Source organism: Sphaerodactylus townsendi, linkage group LG07, assembly GCF_021028975.2.
Source record: "Sphaerodactylus townsendi isolate TG3544 linkage group LG07, MPM_Stown_v2.3, whole genome shotgun sequence".
Lineage (NCBI taxonomy): Eukaryota > Metazoa > Chordata > Lepidosauria > Squamata > Sphaerodactylidae > Sphaerodactylus > Sphaerodactylus townsendi.
Genome location: NC_059431.1, coordinates 46,616,138 through 46,638,461, shown reverse-complemented (window position 1 = coordinate 46,638,461; position 22,324 = coordinate 46,616,138). Strand labels below are relative to the sequence as shown.

Below are 22,324 nucleotides of genomic sequence, written 5' to 3'. Positions count from 1 at the left end.
CTATAACCTTTAGCCATGTGGCGAACAAAGAATTATTGCCTGTCCCCTTAAGCTTTCCAACATTTGACTTTAGCATAATGTGCAGGGTGAGCCCATGGACAGATGCTACAGGTAACCATATGATCTCAAACTTAAAGTTTTGCTGAGGGAATTTTTGAAGAGGTTTGTTGGTTTTCCCCTCTACTGCCCTTGGCCACCAAAGCTGGCACATAATGGTAATATATAATAATCTAATATTGTATATAGTGAGTTATTGTCAATATATGCAGCAATTAGAGATGCAAGTTCACTAAATTCACATCAGTTATCCAGAGTTTCTTTACAGTCATCCAGAGTTTCTTCACCCTTTCCCCCTTTTACTTTGCAGCAGTTAATCAAAAGCTGAGTGAATATTTAACTGGTAGGGTTTGTGTATGTGTGTGTGAGGGAGAGATCACTTGGTTGCTCTTTACCATTCTGTTGAAAATCATGCTAACTCATCAGAAATCCAAAAAATTAAAGGAATAGCAAAATTCTCATCAACACTTTGCAGAGCTCGGGCAGCCCCATCAAAGAGTCAGATGCCTGGCCGTGGCATCATAGCCATGCCCGGCTGCCGCCCCCAAAAAGACTTCTCAGGGGCATGAGGAGGCTTGAAAAGTGAAAAAAGCTTTCCCTGCTGAGAAGCCTCTAAGGAGTTTAATAGACATATGTCACCCAAAAGTGCAGCACATGTCTAAATTCCTGGCTACTGGGGTAACACTGTGAATGGCTGGGGGAGTGGCCATGCCCCCCAATGCCTGGCCATGCCCCCCATGATGTTGGCAGCACAACTGCTGGTGCCACATCTGATGCTGCATCCCAGCTTGGAGGGGGCAGCGGCGGCTGCACACTGGCAAAAACGTCCTCTACCAGGATAAGTGCCCTGGGGAGGGCAAATCCACTGGTGCAGCTGTGCGTCACTTCCATCAGTGGATTCCACACACACACACACACACACACACCCCCGATGGGGCTCTTAAGCAACCAGTTTTTAAACCATATGGTTCATGGCACAAGGTAAATGCTCATGTGTTATTTGCTTTCTATAGCAGTTCTATATAAATTTCTGCCATTATTTTGGCCTGTTGCCTCTTCTATAGTGGATCCTCTTCGAAGTATACCCTTCACTGAGAGATTTGTCTGCTACTGTTAGATGCCACGCAAATAAGCTTTTGTGACAGTTGTCATTTAGTTAAGGTGGTGGCCCCAGAGATTTGAATACTACAACTAGAGTTTTTTCCCCTGTTTTCCCCTGGTCCTTGTTCATTTATTTATTTAGCAATGAAGATTGCTGTTTTAATCTATTAATTTTATTCTGGTAATTGTTGGAACTGAATCAGAGAGGTGGCATACAAATATTTTACATAGTATCAGTCAGTTTTCATTAATGTAGCTTTCAGTAATGTTTTAACATTACTGGAAGTGTGATTGTTTTTCCTTTTCACCTGTTGATGTAAAGAGTATGGAATGGGAATTGAGGAAGATCCCTGAAGGTCTTCTAAGAGATACTGGAAAAATGCCTGGATTAAGAATGACATAGAAAATAACTGATTTGCACACATGTACTAATGCTACAATCCGTACTTCCTACTAGCTAAAATATTGCCAGTTATTATTTAAGTGGCTAGAACTTGCTGAAGGCGATCGAGTTAGTAATATCTATCTATTCTATTTACCTTTATTGGGCATAAGACAGAGTTTTAAAACAAGGATAACCGAAATAAGATCAAAGTCAAAGTAACTAGTGTTTCAACAAAGCCAGAACAAGGAACGTCGCTACATCTTCAGTCCGTTTGGAACAGAGATCATTTAGTTAGTAATATTTCAAAGGCTTGTTTCCTAAATCTAGTTCTGCTACTGCTGTAGTACAACATACTTTCAAACACAATTTTATGGATTTGCCAAGAAAAGAATCTTAATTTAGTAACAGGAGTGAACTCCCTATAAATACATCCATGGTAGAGCCTTTGATAAGTGTACTCAGCCGTTTAATCTTATCAGCACCCTCCCTTCTTTTTGTGTTGAGTATGAAAAGGCACATCAGGGAACAAGCAATTCCTCATGTTCCATGAACACTCCTAAAATCATAAGGGGTTGATAGAGAAGATATGTTACGTTATCATCAATCCACATGGTATCCATATGAAAAAAAACCATCTTTAGCAGTTTAAGAGCCATTATAGATAGCATGTCCCCCACACAGAGAAGGTCTGCTTTGAAATGCTTAGACTAACGATTGGCTCACCACATCAAACTGACACATCACATTTATTCTTCTAGGAGTGTTTAGCACATAACAAAGGAATTTTAAAACATTTCAGATAATGCAATAAGACCTCATTATTTAAAAAGCCTCGAAGGATCAGAACTGTTTCACAGCTGAACTATGTAGCAAAAAATAGAAGCCAAGCTCAGTATGGTTAGAAGCCACCAGTAATTAAAATGTGAAAATAATACTCTTGGGTAAACAATAGTTCATGAACTTTAAGCAAATGTGTTGCTTTGAAAACATTATAAAAAACAAACAGCTTGAAGAGAGAAGAAATTAAACCACTTTCTTTTGATCAGGAATATTTTATTTCATACTATTCACTATTAATGGCTAAGTTGTAATGCATTGGGAAATGGTTGTATAAGACAAAAATATTTTAATATTCTTCAATATTCAATGAGCTGCCCATTGAATTCAACAATTGTTAGAATTCAACAATTGTTATTATTTTAAATGGATATTCTAAAACATGACTGTATAGATCAGGTGTATCAAACTCATTATTCTGACGGATGGATATGACATAAATGTGACTTGGTTGGGCCAGGGCCAGTTGGGGGGCTGGCTGCCTTGACTGACCCCAGTATAGTATTGGCTGGGGCTGGAGTGTTGAGCCCACATCAGAATGTGGTGGCTGCCTTGAGAAGGCTTATTATGAGCCAGCTGAGGCACCCCCACACACACCTAGTTCCTGATCTGGCCTGGCGAGCCCAGCATGTTTGACACACCTAGCATAGATCATTAACTCTTTAAATATTTTAAATGTCTTAGATGAGCAGTATTGATGATAATATACTAAAATACTGGATATTTGTGGTACATTTAGCATACCATTTCTCTTAAAAGTCATTATACATCGATTTGCCGCAAAACTGTTCTTTTAGTTTGGTATACAGTAGAAAGAAAAAATAGTTTATTTAAAATATGTGCCCATTTATTAACTTGGATAACTATGATCTCAAGTTATTTTCAAAAATCCTGAACCAAACTTATTGTGCTAACTACAAATTAAGTATCTGTTCTTTTTGTGTTTTTATTGTTTTTTATTTTTTGATCTATTAGTCGCCCTCCCCCAAACAGCTCAGAGTGACATACAACATTTAAGATATAACACAATAATTAAAACCTATTATACTATATTTAAAACAGAAACACAGATGGTGATAAAACACCCTCCCCCACCCTGAGCCCACTGGAGGCTGGGATGATGGAGCATACTTCAGTCCGGGTGGCCAAATGCCTGGCGGAAAAGGTCCGTTTTGCAAGCCCTGTGAAAACTTGTTAAGTCTCACAGGGCCCCAGTCTCTTTAGGGAGCCTGTTCCACCAGAGGGGTGGAATAGGAACTCCTCCGAAGATCGGAGGGTCCTGCCGGGGCAATATGAGGAGATGCGGTCCCTCAAGTCTGCAGGCCCAAGGCCATTTATAGCCTTAAATAGAGTAGAGTAGAGTAGACTTCATTTAAAGTCAATGACCAAATATAGCCTTAAATATTAAACCAGCACCTTGAACATGACCCGGAACTCGACTGGCAGCCAATGAAGGTGGTATAGGACCGGAGTAATCCGGTCCCTGCTAGACACCCCTGCAAGGAGTTTAGCTGCCGCATGTTGTATGAGTTTCAGCTTCCGGATCACAGTCAAAGGCAGGCCAGAGTACAGTGAGTTACAATAGTCCAGCCTGGAGGTGACTGTTGCATGGATGACTGTAGCTAAGTCTGTTCGGGACAGGTACGGAGCCAGTTGCCATGTCTGATGCAGATGATGGAACGCTACCCAGGCTGTACTCAAGCGATAATGCCGGGTCCAGGATGACGCCCAGGCTTTTGATGGACAGGGCCAAGTGCAATGCCTCGCTGTCGAGCATAGGCAGGCAAAAGTCTGCTGGTTGCTCCCTGCGGCCCAACCACAGCACCTCTGTTTTCATAGGATTTAACTTCAGCCGAAGTTAAACTTTAACTTTTGCCCATCTGTCCCAACTTTTTTCTTCCTCTCATTTTTCTCCAACTTCCTTTGCCTCTAAAATCTGCTAATTACAATTATAGTCGTTATATAAGCACAGTTAATGGAAATCTGACATATTCCCAGTATGCTTACATGGATCTTATGTATTTAAAAAGAAATGTATCATTATAATTTTTTTAAAAGCAGTTTATCAAATCAGCTATTTGTATTATTTTAATTTTAAAAGGACATGAAAGGAAAATAGGCAATTACCACAATTTTGCAATGAAATTTCCGCTCACCTCTCTCTCCCACACACAATAATAGCACATAAACTGTTACAAATATTGATCTAATAGCACATAAGCTGTTGCCAAAATTGACCTGACGCGTTTCGACCCAAGGGTCTTCAGAGGTCAACATTTATATACAGACACAAAATTACAAATCATGTTACATTAGTGCAAAATAACCAAACCAGTAGGAAGGGTTGTATATACATCCTGAAAAAATAATTAAGACAGATATATAATTTCAACCTCATTTTTTTTCTTTTTACCTTTAGTTTTGAAGGTAATGATTACTCACTCCAATCAAATGTATGTCGTTATAATGGCAAATGGCAGCCTCCACTCATTTAGGAGTTCATATTTTGTGTAGTGTCAGAGTACTACCTGTAAAATATATAATACAATGTATATTTTAAAAACAATTTAAAATCAGTATTTATAGTAAATTAATATCAAATATCAACCTGTCCATATTGGATCAGCTTTTACAGGGTGTGTGTATGTCAAATAAGTGCTGAGTCAAATAAGAATTTTGATATAATTCTTGTGAGAACAGTGTAATAAAAATATTTTCCCAGACTAATATCTGATATTTGGCAATGAGCACATCATGCTGAAACCAAGCTGAAGCTCATGTTCTTGGACAATAGATAATCAGTACGTTTTTGACAGCCAAGGAACAGAACACAAAAGAGTAGATATGTATGTTGTTCTATAGCAAAAAACAAAAACAGGTTGCAAGACATAGAATTCTCCAGAACTCATCGGCTGAATCTTTAAAAAGAGAGGGAGGAGAGTCTATGATCGTAAGGGCTATTGGTCATCTGACTTCAATGGACATAGAGTGACTGATACCAGGACTCACCTTTGTCATGGTGGGAAGAAGAAGCAAATTACTAGCCAAGACTATCCCACCACCCTTCAGCTGTTACTTCCAGTGCTGCCCCTGTAAAAGAGCCTTGGCAGAATAAAAGGCGGGTTGGTAATTAGTGCCAGGTAATTAGTGTCATTAACAAAGCAGACACCCCTCCCCTTCACATTACAACAGTTGTATTGACAATGAAATGTGTGTCCATTTAATCACCTTTAAAAAGTTCCAACTGTAGTCCTTATTTTAGGAAAATAGATAGGTCATTTGATCAGCTACAACCAGGCTTCACATGAGGAAAATATAATTTACTTCAGGTGTGCTAAATTTACCCACATTTACCCTATTAACCGACAGCATTTGAAATCTACAGGGTCTTGAGTAACAGTATTGCTGTTGCTGTGTTTTGTGACTGAATTGTTGAATTAAATTTATTTCTGCCCTGCCATGGCTCATAGAAGTTTCTAATAGAAGTTATTCTGACTAAACCAACAGAAGGAGTAGCCTGAAAAAGATCTAAAGGCTGTGATAAGCAGCAGCCCCTCAGTTATCAATGATACGGGACAGAGGTCCCCGGCATGGTGCCTGTGGATATGATGGCACTAGCTGCCCCATCTTCTGGTGCCCACCATGTGGTTCTAGAAAGACAGTGGGGCCAGGTGGGACTTTTGCCTTACAAGACTTCTGACTCGTCAGTGGACATTTAATTAGCTATGCAGATTTTTTTTTAAAAAAGCATTGATTAGCAGCAGCTGTCACAACAACACAAAGATCTATTATGTGAGTATAGTTAAGCTGTGACAGCCATTCTAGTGGCAGCCATTTTGTGGCTGTGCCCACCACACTTTGTCAGAATGCCAAAGATGCCTGCAAGCTCATAAAGACTGAGAACCCTATACAGGGTTTTTAGTCAGCATAACACCAGCTGTTATTTTCCTCTCTTTCAACACTTTCATGAAACGGTAATATGACATTAACATTTTGTATCCCAACTTTCTGCTCTATTCAGGCCTGTAAGTCTTGTTACAAATCTCACAAGTATAAAAAGTATACAGTAATATGCATGAGTAATAAATTGTCTGCTTTGAGTTCTTCGTGATAGTTATCTACAATATTTGAACATACTTAAAAGTTACTTTTGGTTACATTGCTCATGTTAAACTAAAACAGTTTGCAATTATTTCTCTTTACCTGTCAGTCAATTGAGTCTTGCTTCCCAGAGCAAATTGCTGCACTTAACAGTCCTAAAAAGAAAGGCAATCTGTGCTTACCCTTTATCTTCAGCTATGAACTGCACTGAACCTTGGTAAACATAAACAGTCATTAAGACCTCCACTGTGTGTTTAACAGTGTGATACTGTGGCAGCCTATATTGTACATGCTATTTGTATACCCATTTTGCATATAAAATCTGCCCTGGCTCAAAAAAATTCTGTCTTCTAGAGTAAAATATCTATTTTTCATAAGGATTATTCCATTTTCATTTTGTTTCCCTTTCAACTCTGCTGAAACAGATTCTGGGTGTCCAAACACTGAGGTGCCAATATGATTAAGATTAAATTTTACCTTCTGTGGGTCATAATCTTAAGGAAACGTTAGATTTCCTCTCTTTCTTTGAAGGGGTTTGTTCTGTTAATACATTTTTTTGGTAGGATGGACAGAACAGGTTTCTAAGCATAAGCCTGGATAAGTTCTCTAAGCATAAGTTCTCTAAGCTTAAGCCTGGCTCCATAAAGATGCAAGCAAAAAACCCCAACAGATAAGAGGATGGCTGTTGTGGGTTTTCCAGGCGGTGTGGCTGTGGTCTAGTAGTTTTTGCTAATGTTTTGCCCACATCTTTGGCTGGCATCTTCAGAAGCATGTCACGGTAAGGTATGTTTCTTGCAATGGCAGTGAGCACTGGCGTTCCTGCCTAGGGACATGGGGTACCCCTTGTCCCCGGGCGCATCGATTGAGGTCACGTGGGGGGCGCCAAAACATCCTCCTACACAGCGAGGGATTGAGCAAGCCCTAGAAAGCAGGCACTGAAGCAGCCACTGCTCCCAGTGCCTGTCGTAGCCCCGCCCACTCTGTACGGTGGCCTGGAGTGTCCAGGGGGCGGGGGAGAAGTCCCACTGGGCTCCCAGGAGCAGGACTGGGGAGCTCCGCCTCCCCTCCCTCTAACCCAGCATGCCTTATTCGCCTTAAATTAAGTGTGGCATTACTCAGAAGCCTTCTCCCCGCAGCCAGGCGCAGGCAGGCACAGGAAAAGGCAAGCTGAGCAGGGAGCCCAGAAGCAGCAGCAGAACTGAAGATGATGCTGACGTTTGCTTGGTAAACCTTCAGATGGGGGTGACTTGTGAGAGATTTACATGCTTAAAAGTTAATTCCCACTTGCACTGGCTTGGAGCTGTTTCTCAGGCTAGCAGCCTACCTCACAGGGTTGGTGTGAGGACACAATTAGGAAAGTGGTGGGGAGAGAGCCATGCCTGTTTTGCTGGGGGTAGGAGGTGATTTGTGAGAGATGATGCTGACGTTTGCTTGGTAAACCTTCAGATGGGGGGGGTGACTTGTGAGAGATTTACATGCTTAAAAGTTAATTCCCACTTGCACTGGCTTGGAGCTCTTTCTGAGGCTAACAACCTACCTCATAGGGTTGGTGTGAGGACACAATTAGGAAAGAGAGTTGGTGGGGAGAAAGCCATGTATGTTTTGCTGGTGTGGGAGGTGTTTTGTGAGCTGGTGCAAAAATAATTGTTTGGTCGTTGTGGGGGAGGGTGGTCGTCCATACCTGGGGTGGGGGTGGGGGGGCACCAAACTCAGATTTTGTCCCCGGGCTCCAGTTTGCCTAGATTCGCCCCTGGCCAGTGAGAAACACATCTTACTGTGACAGGCCTCTGAAGATGTCTGCCATAGATGCAGGTGAAAGGTTAGGAGGAAAAACTACCAGACCATGGCTGCACAGCCCTGAAAATCCACAACAGCCAGTTGATTCTGGTCATGAAAGCCTTTTGACAGATAAGAGGCTCCTCATTTGCCCCTTCCTCACCAGGCAATGCATGTCAGTGGGAGGACTGGAAGGCCTCTGAGTTGGGAGGGGAAGAGATTGCTCCACTTTGTTCTACCTAGCTCCATAACCACTGACCATTCTGGTCCCAGGTCAGGGGAGCCACTAGCCTTCCCCATCTTTTCTTATATCCACCCCACCCCACCCTATCCTACTTTCCCTGCTGCTGAGGGCTCTCCTGGAGAGTTATAGATCAGATGGCCACCTGGGCTCTGCTCTCATTTGGACGACTACTGCCACTATCAGCTGGCTACTAGGATGTGACTGGGCCAGATTTCACTCTGCTTTGGCATCTGCTGGGTCTGCCCAGCTGACTATACTTGGTAAGTCTGGGGCTGCGCCCTTCCCTTCCCAGCATCTGCTGAAAGCATCACCAGCTAGTGTCGGGATTCAATCTGTGTTGGTTTGGTTGCCACTTTGTTTGCTGCCACAACATGTCCCTTCTTGTCATTTTGCATCATTAGGAGCACCATAAAGAGAACAGATTTAATGCAGTTGAGACTTCATTTGCACAAGAGATACCCAGTACTGTCCTTCCTATATGCTATAGTGCACAGGAACTGAGCATTGTTTCAAGAGTAGCTGTGTTGGTCTGTAGAGAACAGCTAGATTCAGATCCAGAACCATCTTAGAGACCAACAAGATTTTCAAGGTATAAGCTTTCAAGAGTCAAAGCACTTTTCATCAGACAGCAATTGAAACTGAGCAGTAGCCAATGTTTCTACATTGCTGGTTGGCTAACTTAAAAGATGAAAGTTTCTTCATTTTCAACAGCTATGATGCTACTTCTTTAGTGTATGATTTGCCTAAAATTATTGTAAATAATGAGTCATTTGCTCGAGGATGTTTGAAGTTTCTGCGAATTGCAAGCCTTGCAAAGCTTCTCAGAATACTCTTTGATAGCATTCTACATCAAGCAAATGGTTAAATGGCTACCAAAATTAAATAAGGTGTGTGTTATCTACTATATGCATTATTCCTTGGAAATGCTGGCTGGTTTTGTGCTGGGGTGGAAGCAGCAGGTTAAGTCAACCTCCAGAATTGAAATCCTTGGCAGTTTTCTTTTTGGAGAGTGCAAAAGCCAGCCCAGAGCCCTCTCCAGATTAAGCCTGATAAATTTACAAGACAATACTAGTTTGAGCACTTTTATTGTATTAAATGCCATGAAACCACACCTCAGCGCACAAAAGCTAAATGGTAGTTGTAATGAACCGTTTGTGATCTGTATTATTTGGCCAGCCTTGTAACTCAAACAATGTTAGTGTGTGAACATCTCATCCACACTGAGTTTCTCAACAAGAAACTTTGGATACTAGAAAAAAGGACAAATAGTATACTAAATCAGTAATCTTTGAATATACAATTAAGTTTTGGTAAATTTCTTTTACTATTTTTAGTCTAAGAGCTAGATAAGAGTCCACTAGCAGTAGAGACCAAGATTTTCAGGGTATTAGCATATGCAAAAAGTATGTATAAAGTCAACAATACTGCATGCTATTCATGTTTTAGAAATATTTGTTTTTCACAAATCAATTAAGTGGAGTGGAGCGCTTCCATAAATGTAAATTAATGTTAAGCAAATATCATAGCAATGGCTCTGGGAGGAAAAGGTTACAACACAAAAGGTTTTGCATACAATGCTTACTTTATTTCACCTTGATATTTACATTGCAATAAAACAATAACATAGCCTTAATTAACTCTATACAAAAAACTGCCGTTAATAACTGAACCAAGTCCATAGTCAAGCTGTAGGAAGAAGTTACAATGAGTGGACAACTTCTGGAATTCAGAGTTTTAAGATACCACCTACTAATACCAGGTATCAAAGCCAGACACCATTGCTATTTTGGAAGTGTATCTACCAAATCAAGGCTAGACAGTTGAATTGTCATTGCAATTTGTTGTAGTGTTGCTATAAAAGCTTCCTTTTGTTCCCCTGGACATTGTTTAAGTTCCTCAATGGTCTTCTGAAGATAAGATGGAATATTCTGAAAGGTTTCTAGCTCTCTAAAATAAAGATCTATGAACCAGTGGGCATAAGAGCTAGTATTAAGCTTGCAACAGCAGGCTGTCTCCAGCAATGGATTTGTGATTAATTTTTTTAAAGTCACAGGGAAAGGTATAAATAAGTTATATACAGAACAAAAGTTTAGCAACATTTTACAAAATAAGATTGTCCAAAATTCTATCTCTTGATTGCACAAATTATTTTCTGCTTGTGCATGGAAGTCCTCTACTGTCTCTTCTGGTACGACTCTATGCAAAAGATCTTGCTTTGTCGTCACACATTCTAGGTAATCCAGTGGGAATTTTCCTTCACCATCTATCTGCTGCAGCAATACTGGTCCTGTAGGACATGAACCAGGGGGTAGGGAAAGAGAAAGAAATGGATATATTTTGTTATTTGTGCAGTTCTATTTGCAACTTAATAAAAAGAGAACACACCCATTTTATTCCATCTTTTCTCCAAGAAGATCAGAGCCACAAACATGATTCTCTTTCATCCTTTTTCTTCCACACAGAGTGAGGAGGTGAGACTAAGAAAGAGGGACTAGCTCAAAGATACCCAGTGTAGTTCATGGCTGAATGTGGATTTAGAACTACATCTCTCTGATAGCTATCTAAAATATCCCACCACTAAATCACACTGGTTTCTAAGAAAACCAGTTGCCAATTTCAGCAGTGGGAAACCTCTGCACGTGGCCTGACAAAACATTTTTGCTCGGCCCAAACAGTCCAATTATCTGGTGGCTTGAGTTTCAGCAGGATGGGATAGTCATGGGGAAAAGCTATTGCCAATCTCATTGTGTGTTTTTTTAAGTTGATGCAACTTTTCCCTTTTTAAGTACATAATGTTTCAGTCACTTTCTCTGATAGTACCCATCAAAGTGTGGAATGTTTATTTTGATGAAAGTGTGATTCAGAGAGATCATGCTGAGATATTATTCGATCAACACTGGATATTTTTTCATGAAAGGAGGAAACAACCTTTTAGGTACACTGAATCCAAGTGGACTTGCGATTAAATAAAAAAAGTCCCTTTCCCTGCATCCCAAAAAAACCAGGTTTGGAGGACAGAACATATAGTATCCTATTAGCTACTCAGCTACTAATATTTTCAGTAGCATATTGAGATAGATTTAATCCCAACTCTTATATTTAGAATGTCAGAGCAGTCCTGGTAGATCAGACCAAAAGTCAAAATACTGTTTTATGCAGTGGCTGGGCTAATGCTCCTGGAATACTCTCCAATAAAAGGCATCAAAACTACAAGTTGTTGCTCCCAATGCTCGTATTCAGAGGTTTAATATTTCTAAATACAGAAGTTCTGTTAGTAACCCGGCCTGGAGTCACTCATGGATATATCTGTGAATCTGACTAATTAAGGAATGTGTGTAGATCTAAAGGTTTTGTGAATGGCTGAACAAAACCAACTCTATATCCAGAACCTTCAGCTGTGTATGAAGTGCTAATTGCTTGTCTTATAGGAGAGAGGGACTGAGTCGAATCTCTCCCTCCCTCCCCCCAGAAAGGTGAACAATACCAACAATCCACAGCAGATTCTCCTATGCAGCAGTGTGGATACAGCCTCATGCAAGAATTAGAGATCAGTGTGAGCAAAAATTAAACTTCTAGCAAAAAATTAAGCAAATCAGATGCTGCTGCATTACGGAGTCATATGACAGAAATTTGTGCTTATAAGAATGTTTATTCAAGATGAATATGCAATGTAAATTTCCTTTAAAAATTTTTCCCCCTGTACACAAAAGCATTTTATTTACAAGGGATAAAAACAGTTTTCCCTGAAATTGTCAGCCCATTTTTCAGATGAGATAAATTTAATAATAATAATAATAAATATTTATAATATATGGTGCTGGGTACCTATGTTAATACATCTTTTAAAAAACAAAAATAAAATGGTAGTGTGTCGGGATAGTGTGCGACACAGGAGAAAAAAAATACCGAGATATTCTCAAATATGGTTGCAAAAAACTGAGTAGTCCTTCACTGAATGTACAATATAGCTCACGTCATGATGCTGTCAAACTGCTTGACAGGCCAAAGCGTGGCATGTGACAGCAAAGATAAGTCTGCACACACCGCCTTTACAATTGCCAGAAGACCTTGATGAATGAAAGTGCAAGTAGATCTTCTCCCCTAGGACAAGGGGATCATCCACTAGCCATTCTTCACCGACACCCAGGAAAAATGCACATCTGTCAGTGGAATGCCATTTTCTATTGAGGACTTGGGCTCTCTGTAATATTGGCTCTTGCATCACTTAGACCGATTGAAGTGAGGCCAGGTATTGGCTTGGCATGTCAGTTGCATGGTGCAGTAGATAAATAAAACACCTGGGAGACAGCATTAAGGCTCAGCACAACATACACAGAAAGAGAAGAGCAAGGAATGTATTGATTGTGAAATGATGTCAGTCAGAGACAAAGAGAGTAGCCTTTAGGGGGCAGGAGAAGACTGCAGATGCACAGAGGTCTTGTGAAGCAAACAAATCCAGAACAATGTGTTTATCTGAGCAAGTTTAGTTTAGTTTGTACCTAGATACACAGTTCTTTTAATGGCTGTATACATTATACACAGAATTGAAAATCCAGAAATAAGACAACATCCAAAATTAAAACAGACACTTACTGCAGAAGTAGAGAGATTATAAAATGTGCAAAATACCTCTCTCTCTCTCTCTCTCTCCCTAATAAACCAGTGTACAAGCAAACTTTAAAAGATTTGTGCCTACTCCTAGATGGGTACTAAGGATTAGATTGCTAGCATTGTAATGACAATAATGTTGGTTTCACTAACCATTTGCTACTGATATATAGTGCCTACCTCTCCTAGTATCTTATAGGTTTACAGTCATCCAAAGTCAAACAACCTGTGGGTGACTTATAGAAAAATGTCATAGTTCTACTATTGGTTGCCAGTTGGTATAATAATTGAATGCAGTGGCAACCTATTAGAGCCAGACCAACTATCCATCCATTTCCTTGTCCCCTTTCCTTTACCTTTTACCTGAGGTCACCTCAACAATTCCTGTGTTTTATAGTAAAACTTTTAATATTGTATGTTATTATGATATCTAGGCTCTGTCAATAAGTCTTCTGTCTGGTCTGCAAAGAAGTATGTAGGAATGGCACCTTTGATTAGTCCATTTGGACTATACTATTGATAAGAGTCTGAACTGCAAACGTTACACACAGGACTATCACTATGTGTATAAGTTTGATGTATTTATCTGTTTTTTATGGACAATTGTTCTATTGTAATATGGAATGCCAATAAAGGCCTAAATTATTATTATATGAAAACTGATAGGAGTGCCTACTCCTTAAGTGGTGACATTTAGGCCCAAACAGAACATTAAGATTTAAGGACTTTTTTTAAAAAAGAAACAAACTATTTCTAACCATTCTTCCCTTCCATTATCAAAATAGTCATTGTAGAGGTAGATTTTATCAGTAATGTCTGTGTTTCCAGAAATATAACTCAAATTGCATTTAAATATAAGCAGCAGGAAGAGTTAACTTAAAATATCTCCAATTAATTTTGTATTTTTACAATGAACAATGAAGTGGTTAATCATTTTCACAACCAGACATTCCCAATACATTTGAAAAGAAACCCTGAAATTGAGCAAAAGTGAAAAAGCAGATAGAAGTTATGGCTTACTAAAACAATGTAATTGAGAAGATGGATGAATATAAAATATAGCAAGGATAAACATCAATATGTATGAAACCTCTAGCTTTCCAAATGGCATCCAAAACAACCTTGCATTTTAATAGTGAGCAGTTTTTCTGGCCTCGAAATTTTTCTAAGTGATTTAAGTGTACTCACCCCCATGCTGAAGTAGCAGCTTGGCAATTTCGACATGTCCGTTTACCAGTGCATCATGCAAGGGAGTTGTCCCGTTCACTTCACTGAGCAGGTCTACCTCTGGACAACGTTGCAAAATTTCACGGACACACACTGTGCTACCATGGTTACAGGCTTCATGCAAAGGCGTCCAGCCAGCATAGTCTGAATTATAAATCAAGCGAAGTTTCCAAAGCAGGAAAATTAATAATACGAAGCTTATATTATTATAATTCAGGTTCCTTAGATACAAAACACCTTCTGTCTAGTACAGTGAAACACACTGGAAATATGTATTATATTATAAAAATGAAACTAGCCAATAAATATGTTCATGGATGATCCATTTTGCTTCAGAGCCATTCTAAAGATACTGCTTTCTTTCAGTGAGTGGAATATTGTCCTTTTGGGGGGAAAAAGAGAATCAGGAATCTGCATTCAACGTATCATATTGACACAAATACATCAGGCTGTTCTATGAAATTCTGCTCCTGGATGTAAAGATGAAAACATTCACAATTCTTTTATCCCCATATCTATTACAAAAAGGTCACAAACAAGTAATTTTTAAGCCCCACTCTGTTACTAAAAAATTCACACACAAAATTAAATGCAGAAAATTACTGGGTCAATAAGTTTTAGTAACAAGCTACTCATGAACATATTTTGTTTTCCTTTTATGGGACTGTGACTTAAAGCAGTGAAAAGAACTTTGGACCAAATCACAGTTATTTGGGAGGCTTAATGTGTTGATTCAGCAAAGAAAATAAAAATTACTTACCTTTAATGTTAATATTTATTTCTGGTAGAGAGAGGAGATTAATCAATCTCTTCACATTGTTCCTTCTGCAAGCAATATGGAGGACTGTCTCTCCTACCATATAAAAATAATAGATTATACCAAAATAGGCAAAATGGCAAATGAAGACAATAATCAGACTCGGAGAACTAGGAGATCTGGCTACATGTCAGAGCATTCAGCAATGAATAAGATTTTCCTTTGTCCTGTTTAAACATCTTTCAAAGAAAATTCAAAGAGCTCACAAAGCTTCTGTTCCTTCAGAGATCCAGCAATGAAGCTACACTGCTAAAGGGTTAACGCAGGAATTATCCACCCCCCTCAAGCTGTAAACCTTCAGTCACATTATAAAAGCACCAAATGATCACAGAACACCAAAAATGCTTGGTTTTGAAGCAATAAAAGTTTAGAGTGCAGTTGCCCTCCCTTAAATTTATTCATGAACCTACATTAAGTGTATGGTTCTTTTTACACAGCATTTACAGCTTAATTCAAATGAATGTTTCTGGTTAAGCACGAGTGCCTCTACACACTCAAGTATAATTCAGAACTTCAAATCCGTTAACAGATGGTTTGCTGTTTCTCAATAGGCTGTCTGGCTTGCCTACAGTACAAGGAGGGGGAGAGAGGGAGAAGGGGGGGTTAGCAAAGAGAGAGATTAAAAAGAATGAAGCAATCTTAAGAACAGGGAACACACAGTCCCATTTAAACCTAGAAAAAGTCCCCCCCCCCCAATTGAATAGTAGTTTACAGGAATTAGCCCAACTACATGTCAACTGTCTGTACAAACAGCAAGCACTTATGGAAAAAATGAAAAACCAAGGTGAACAGTGAACTAGTATTTTGGTCTTTCCCCACCTTTTGCACAAGGGGGCTAGACTGGTGCATGTTTGTGACTTATATGTAGAAATGGCACAGACAAGAAATGAAATGAGCCTTCATCCAAAATTAAGTGCAAATAGATTAATATACCCCATCCCCAAGCCAGTTCTGCTTGAGAAAAATTTATATAATAGAATATTCTTATAACTATTTAGTTGTCTGTTCTCTGGGTCCCATTTTAAAAATGGAAACTATACCCCAGTTTGTATTACCTTTAGCAGCATATTAGTGACAGGACGATGAAGCTAACTTCATCATTGCATCTCTTGAAACTATCACAGTTTAGCATAGAGCAGGGATACAGTTATTGGTAAATTGTGAACAAATTGAAGTTCTTTTAACTTACTGCACTGGGCATTGTTTAGAATACAATTCTTAGCATGATGCCCATTTTACAACAATTCAGTCATGAGTGTTGTCACAACTGCTATAATATGAATCTAAACTAGAAATATATGTGGCAAGTACAAGCAAGAGATATGGGCCAAGTATAGGCATGAATAGGGACAATTTATTAAATTTGTACTTTAAATAGAGTCTGACTGAATTACTAAAATATTCCTTTAACCTTTAATGTTTAGATCCCAACATAGTTAAGACTAAAACCAAATGAATTTCATAGCCTGGGTTCAATGCCTAGAAGAAAACAGTCCATATGCTTAATAAGGCTATGTAACTCAGCATACACTTAGTCTTTGTTCACAAAACATCTAGGGCTAAAAGAGATGAATTAGACTTTCAAATCAGAAGGCTGCTAAGCACAGGTTGAGGTGGATTAACAAAGTAAGGCAGGCAAGACTGGAATGTGTTCAAAAGAAAAAAATGCTTTTACTACCCCGTAAGATTATAACCCTTCCTCCAAAAAGATCACAACAGATAATAGCGTGGGACACTTGGAAGCTGTGCTTGATCTGTACTGCTACATGATACAATTCAGCTTTTATCCAGGGCCCAACATGAAACTACAAAAAGTGCTTTACATTTTTAGTGTAAATGTTAGATATCCACCTTACCTTTCACGTTAACCTTTAAAATATTTATCTGTTTAGCAGAAGAATGACAATTCTCTTTCTTATGTGACATCTCAACTTTGGCTTGATTTCTCACTTTATTTGGAACATGAAGGCAATTCATAGCAGTTTGCATGCTAAATGGAAGACAGCAATGACAAAAGTACATTAACACATTACACTTAATTTACATTTTAAAGATGAATATAGTTGTTACTGTAGCATGCAAACAGGTACATTATTATGCTTTCAGAATTGGAGTGATTTTGAAATTCAAGTCTTCTGTTTAGTTTTGAAATTTTCACTATAGCATATACTTGTAATAAACTCAGCAATCATTCAATATACAGGGCTTAAACTGTTTTTTTAAAAAGTAATTCTCTGAATAGATTCATTTCTCTTGGGAAGCAATTTACATTAATAGTGGGAAAGTATGTGCAGCCTGCATACATATATAGCAAGAGAGAGAAAAGGGGGAACCCCCTAGCCAGATGTGTTATAGGATTAAAACAGAGCTTTCTGCCAGCCACAGTAATTTGCAGACAACAACACAGGTCACATAAAGTTCAAGAAATGTGTCAGGTCAGAAGCTGTCCCCCACAGCAGAATAAAACCGGTGATGTTATAGGTATTACTTACGGTACATCAGGCAGCACTTCGGCTTGGTTCTGCTTATCACCATTTAGCATCCGTAATGCCCTTTGAGACTCAGGGCAAGACCACTGCCCTATTTTCTTTGCTCTCTGCATCCTCCCTGTCTCACGCATCCCTACTTGTAAAGCAGGTAGATAGGCACAAACCTGTTGCAAGAACAACACTTGAGTACACTTGAACACAACATTGGCACACGTCTGGTAATTAGAACTATTGGGCTCTGCCAGATTTATCCTGTGCTATAACTATGTAGTTGATTACCATATCTGCCAGATTTGTCCTGTGCTATAACTATGTAGTTGATTACCATATCCAGGCTTTAAAAGAGTAACAGAAGAATGGTCAGAGGAGACAAGAAAGCACAGAAAGTTTATACACTTCTGAAGTATCAAAGTGATATCATAGATCGCTGGACAATAGACACACACATTCAGAAGTGGTTATTGTTATAAAATTGTAAAAGGACAAGAATGGTAAGAAGATTTAGGCTAAGTATAGAGATCACTGGAAACCATGTTTGAAGATCATCTATAGTTAAACACAACTATCTGAATGTGGGTCACTTCACTAACTATGGTTATTTTATGGTCTGCCAGATCAGAATCTGAACGTATAAGTTTGAAACCGATTGATTAACCACACTTAATCTTAGGCCCTTTCTGCACAGGCCAATAACAGCGCCCTAGGGATCGCAAAAACGCCATCCCTAGGGAGCTGTTCGCATGGGGGGCGCAGCTGCATCGCAGCTGTGCTGCCGTCGCTCCCCTCCAGTGGCGCGAAGCTGCCGTGCGAAAGGCAGTGGCTGGAAGGCGCCATCCCCCCCCCTTCCCGAACAACTTACCTTCCCTGCGACCTTTCGGCACGTCGCCCAGGCCTGTTGACACGCCCCCCATGCCCTGCGACTCGAGCTGTCGCTCAGGGCAAGGGGCGTGTCTCCTGGCTTGGGCGACACGCCAGAAGGTCGCAGGGAAGGTAAGTTGTTAGGGCGACGGGCACAGCGCTGCGCCATCTTCCCTGCCTTTACCGGGACCGTTCGTGCAAACGGTCCCGGGGGGAGTGTCGGCGTTGTATACGCCGACACACCCCCAGCGTGGCCGTGCGGAAACGGCCTTAATCATGTTTTTGTGTGACAAATGAATGCAGGCAGCTTAGCCTAGTCCTAGCTTGTTCTCTGGCACTGCACTCCCAATCAACTGAGAAAAGGTAATAAAAACAGCATTTGCAGAGGCAAACAAGGATTTTAGTGATCACCTGAAAGCTGAACCCTTTTTCACAAATGAATCATTATTAAAACAAATTACAGTTTAATGTTAGGTGTGAACCAAATCTCAGGCTGATTCTGCATGGGCCAAAAACAATGTGAAAACAGTGGGAAAATGGTATAAAAGGGTTTAAAATCGTGTAAAAGGGTTTAGACTGTTTTCACACCGTTTTCACGCACTTCTTTCTTTTCTTTTTTTGAAAGGGAATGCCATTAACAAGGATTTTTCAGGATGCCAGGAGTGGGTCAAGATTCCCAACTCCTGATCTCAAAGATAAACCAATCATGAACATTGAAGAGGGAACATTAAGGTTCCCACTCTATACGCCGATGGATCAAGAGGGCTGAACTTTCAGTCCGATGTCCTAATATCAAATGTTCCGGGCTTCTGCAGGGAATTCTTCCTTCCACCTTTTTTCAGCCAGTCTAAAGTCCTCTGGGGAGGGAAAGAAAAGGAAAAAAACTTGGCACATCTGCTAATTGTGGAATATACTGGGCTGTTACATAGTCCAGTGTGCCTGCTGGAGCTTGCAAAAGAGGGGAGGGAACATGCTTCTGAACAAGAGTGTTATTGTAACTAAAACTAAACGTTGACAAAGAAAAGTGAATGGTTTCAACGTATCACAAGACTGAGGGCTAAGAAGCACTGCTTGGTGTTGGCAATATTCCCTATTTCTATGTATGGGTGTGAAAGTCAGACAATGAAGAAAGCTGACAGGAAGAAAGTTGATTCATTTGAAATAAGATGTTGGATGAGAGTTTTATGGATACCATGGACTGACAAAAGACAAATCAGTGAGTTCTGGAACAAATCAAGGCTGAACTGTCACTAGAAGCTAAAATGACTAAACTGAGACTGCCATATTTTGGTCACATTATGAAAAGATGTCACAGGAAAAGACAATAATGCTAAGAAAAATTGAAGGCAGCAGGAAAAGAAGAAAATTCAATCTAGGAAACCACAGCCCTCAGTTTGCAAGACCTGGGCAAGAGGCTATTAAGGATAGGACATTTTGTTGGACATTGATTCATAGGGTCACCATAAGTCAGAAACAACTTGATAGTACTTAACATATACACATGATCCATAGCACACAGGAAATAAGATGGCCAAGATGAGACAGAATAAAGAAAGTTGGCTTGCAATGGAATTGTGGATGGTTCAGACCAGGAAGAATACAGAATGGATATCTTATATTTATATTGGAAATAACCAGTGAACAATTGAATGTAAAATACGGATCCCTAGGAATTACTAGGCTGTTAAAAGGGTGTCTGTCCTAGAACACACAGAATTTTCCGTTCCCCATCCCTAGTACATTGTTCTAACATATATACATGCCAGGAGTTTGCGGTAAAGTCCTGGAACTCTGATATTCAGTATATGGGCATTAAATAGAAGCAAAAGTACCCAATGGAAACAGAACATATATGGCTATTTTGACATACTGAGAGGGGAAGGAATAATTAGTTAAAAATCCTAGAGTCTAGGTGCAGATTCACTCAAATTTGAAGTAGGAAAAGCCTAACATATACCCCACCACACAATCATTCCACTGTTCCACAGAGGAAAAACTAATCTCATTGTTACTGACTAATCTCACTGTCACTAATCTCATGCCTCTGAAGATTCTAACCATTGACATGGGCATGTTAGAAGCAAAAACTACCAGACCATGGCCACACAATTCAGAAAACCCACAACAGCCACCAAAATACCTAACTATTTGTTCTTAAAAAAATTGCCCCCCCCAACCATTTCAGCTATTATCCGCTAAATAATCACCATCTTGCCATGTGTCATGAAACATCTGATCATTCCAGAGCCATTTCCATGTTAAATTTTGTGATCATATTTTCATGATACATGAACTTTGTCAAAAGCCTTTTGGAAATCCAAGTAAACAATGTCCACTGGTTCCCCCTTATCCACATGCCTGTTTACACCCTCAAAGAACTCTAGTAAGTTTGTAAGACAGGACTTGCCTCTGCAAAAGCCATGCTGACTCTTCCTCAGCAGGTTTTGCTTTTCTACATGTTTAATAATTTTATCTTTAATTATAGATTCTACTAATTTACCAGGAACAGATGTCAAACTGACTGGCCTGTAATTTCCTGGGTCCCCCCTAGACCCTTTCTTAAAGATTGGTGTGACATTGGCCATCTTCCAGTCTTCAGGGATGGAGGCAGATTTCAGGGATAAGTTGCATATTAATGTGAGAACATCAGAAATTTCATGCTTGAGCTCTTCAAGAACTCTTGGATGAATGCAATCTGGGCCAGGGGATTTGGTAGCATTTAGTTTATCAATGGCTGCCAGAACTTCTTCCTTGTCTACCACTATCTTCCCTAGTTCCTCGGATTCACCTCCTAAGAAGCTTGGTTCAGGTGCAGGAATTTTCCTCATCTCCTCTTGGGTGAAGACAGATGCAAAGAATTCATTCAGCTTCTTTGCAATCTCCCTGTCATCTTTTAGCACACCTTTTGTTCCTTCATCATCTAACGGGCCCACCGCTTTCCTAGCTGGCTTCCTGCCTTTGATGTACTTGAAGAGCTGTTTGTTACTGGTCTTGATTTTCGCAGTCATGCGTTCCTCATAATCCTTTTTTGCCTCCCTTACAGCTAACTTGCTTCTCTTTTGCCACCATTTGTGTTCTCTCTAGCATTCTTCATCAGTTAAGTTGGACTTCCATTTTCTAAAAGACATCTTTTTTTTCCTCATAATTTCCTCAACCTCCCTTGTTAACCATGGTGGCTTTCTTTTGGACTGGGCACTGACTTTCCTAACCTGCGGAACACATTCCAGCAGAGCTTTTAAGACTGTGTTCTTAAATAACCTCCAAGCATCTTGGACAGTTTTGACTCTCTTGATTTTCCCTTTCAGCTTCCTGCGCACTATCCCCCTCATCTTTGAGAAATTTCCCTTTCTGAAGGCAAATGTAACTACATTAGTAGTCATCACTTGTTCGTATGCAGATACTTAATCTGACAGCATTGTGGTCCCTGTTCCCTATCGGCTCAACAACACTGACTTCCCGCACCAGGTCCTGGGTCCCACATAGAATTAAATCTAGGATCACATCTCCCCTGGTTGGTTCTACAACCATCTGCTCTAAGCCACAGTCATTTAGCATATCCAGGAATGTTCTCTCCTTACTATGACCTGAACATGCATTTTTCCAGTTTATATGGGGATAGTTAAAATCGCCCATTACCACTACATTTTTGCTTTTGTTGGCCTCTCTAATTTCTTTTTCCATCTCAGAATCCTCTGTGCGCTTTGGTCAGGGGGATGATAATATATTCCTAATGTTAAACTATGCTTCACCCCTGGTATTGATATCCACAGTGCTTCTGTAGAGGAATCAGCTCCCCTTGCATTGTCTATTTTACGTGACACTAT

The 22,324-nt window shown here is 39.8% G+C and overlaps 1 protein-coding gene across 2 annotated transcripts in view; it reads right to left on the bottom strand.

Annotated features, from left to right (window-relative positions):
• Positions 1–10,064: 10,064 nt before the first annotated feature.
• The window catches only part of SLF1 (SMC5-SMC6 complex localization factor 1), a 38,605-nt gene continuing 26,345 nt past the window's right edge, over positions 10,065–22,324 (bottom strand). For both annotated transcript variants that reach the window (XM_048503738.1, XM_048503739.1), the window contains 5 exons: positions 17,646–17,806; positions 17,010–17,143; positions 15,097–15,189; positions 14,298–14,480; positions 10,065–10,788 (listed from right to left, as the gene is read on the bottom strand). In XM_048503738.1, coding sequence (XP_048359695.1) covers positions 10,283–10,788; positions 14,298–14,480; positions 15,097–15,189; positions 17,010–17,143; positions 17,646–17,806 — 1,077 coding nt within the window. In that variant the 3' untranslated portion in view covers positions 10,065–10,282. The remainder of the gene's footprint in view (positions 10,789–14,297; positions 14,481–15,096; positions 15,190–17,009; positions 17,144–17,645; positions 17,807–22,324) is intronic.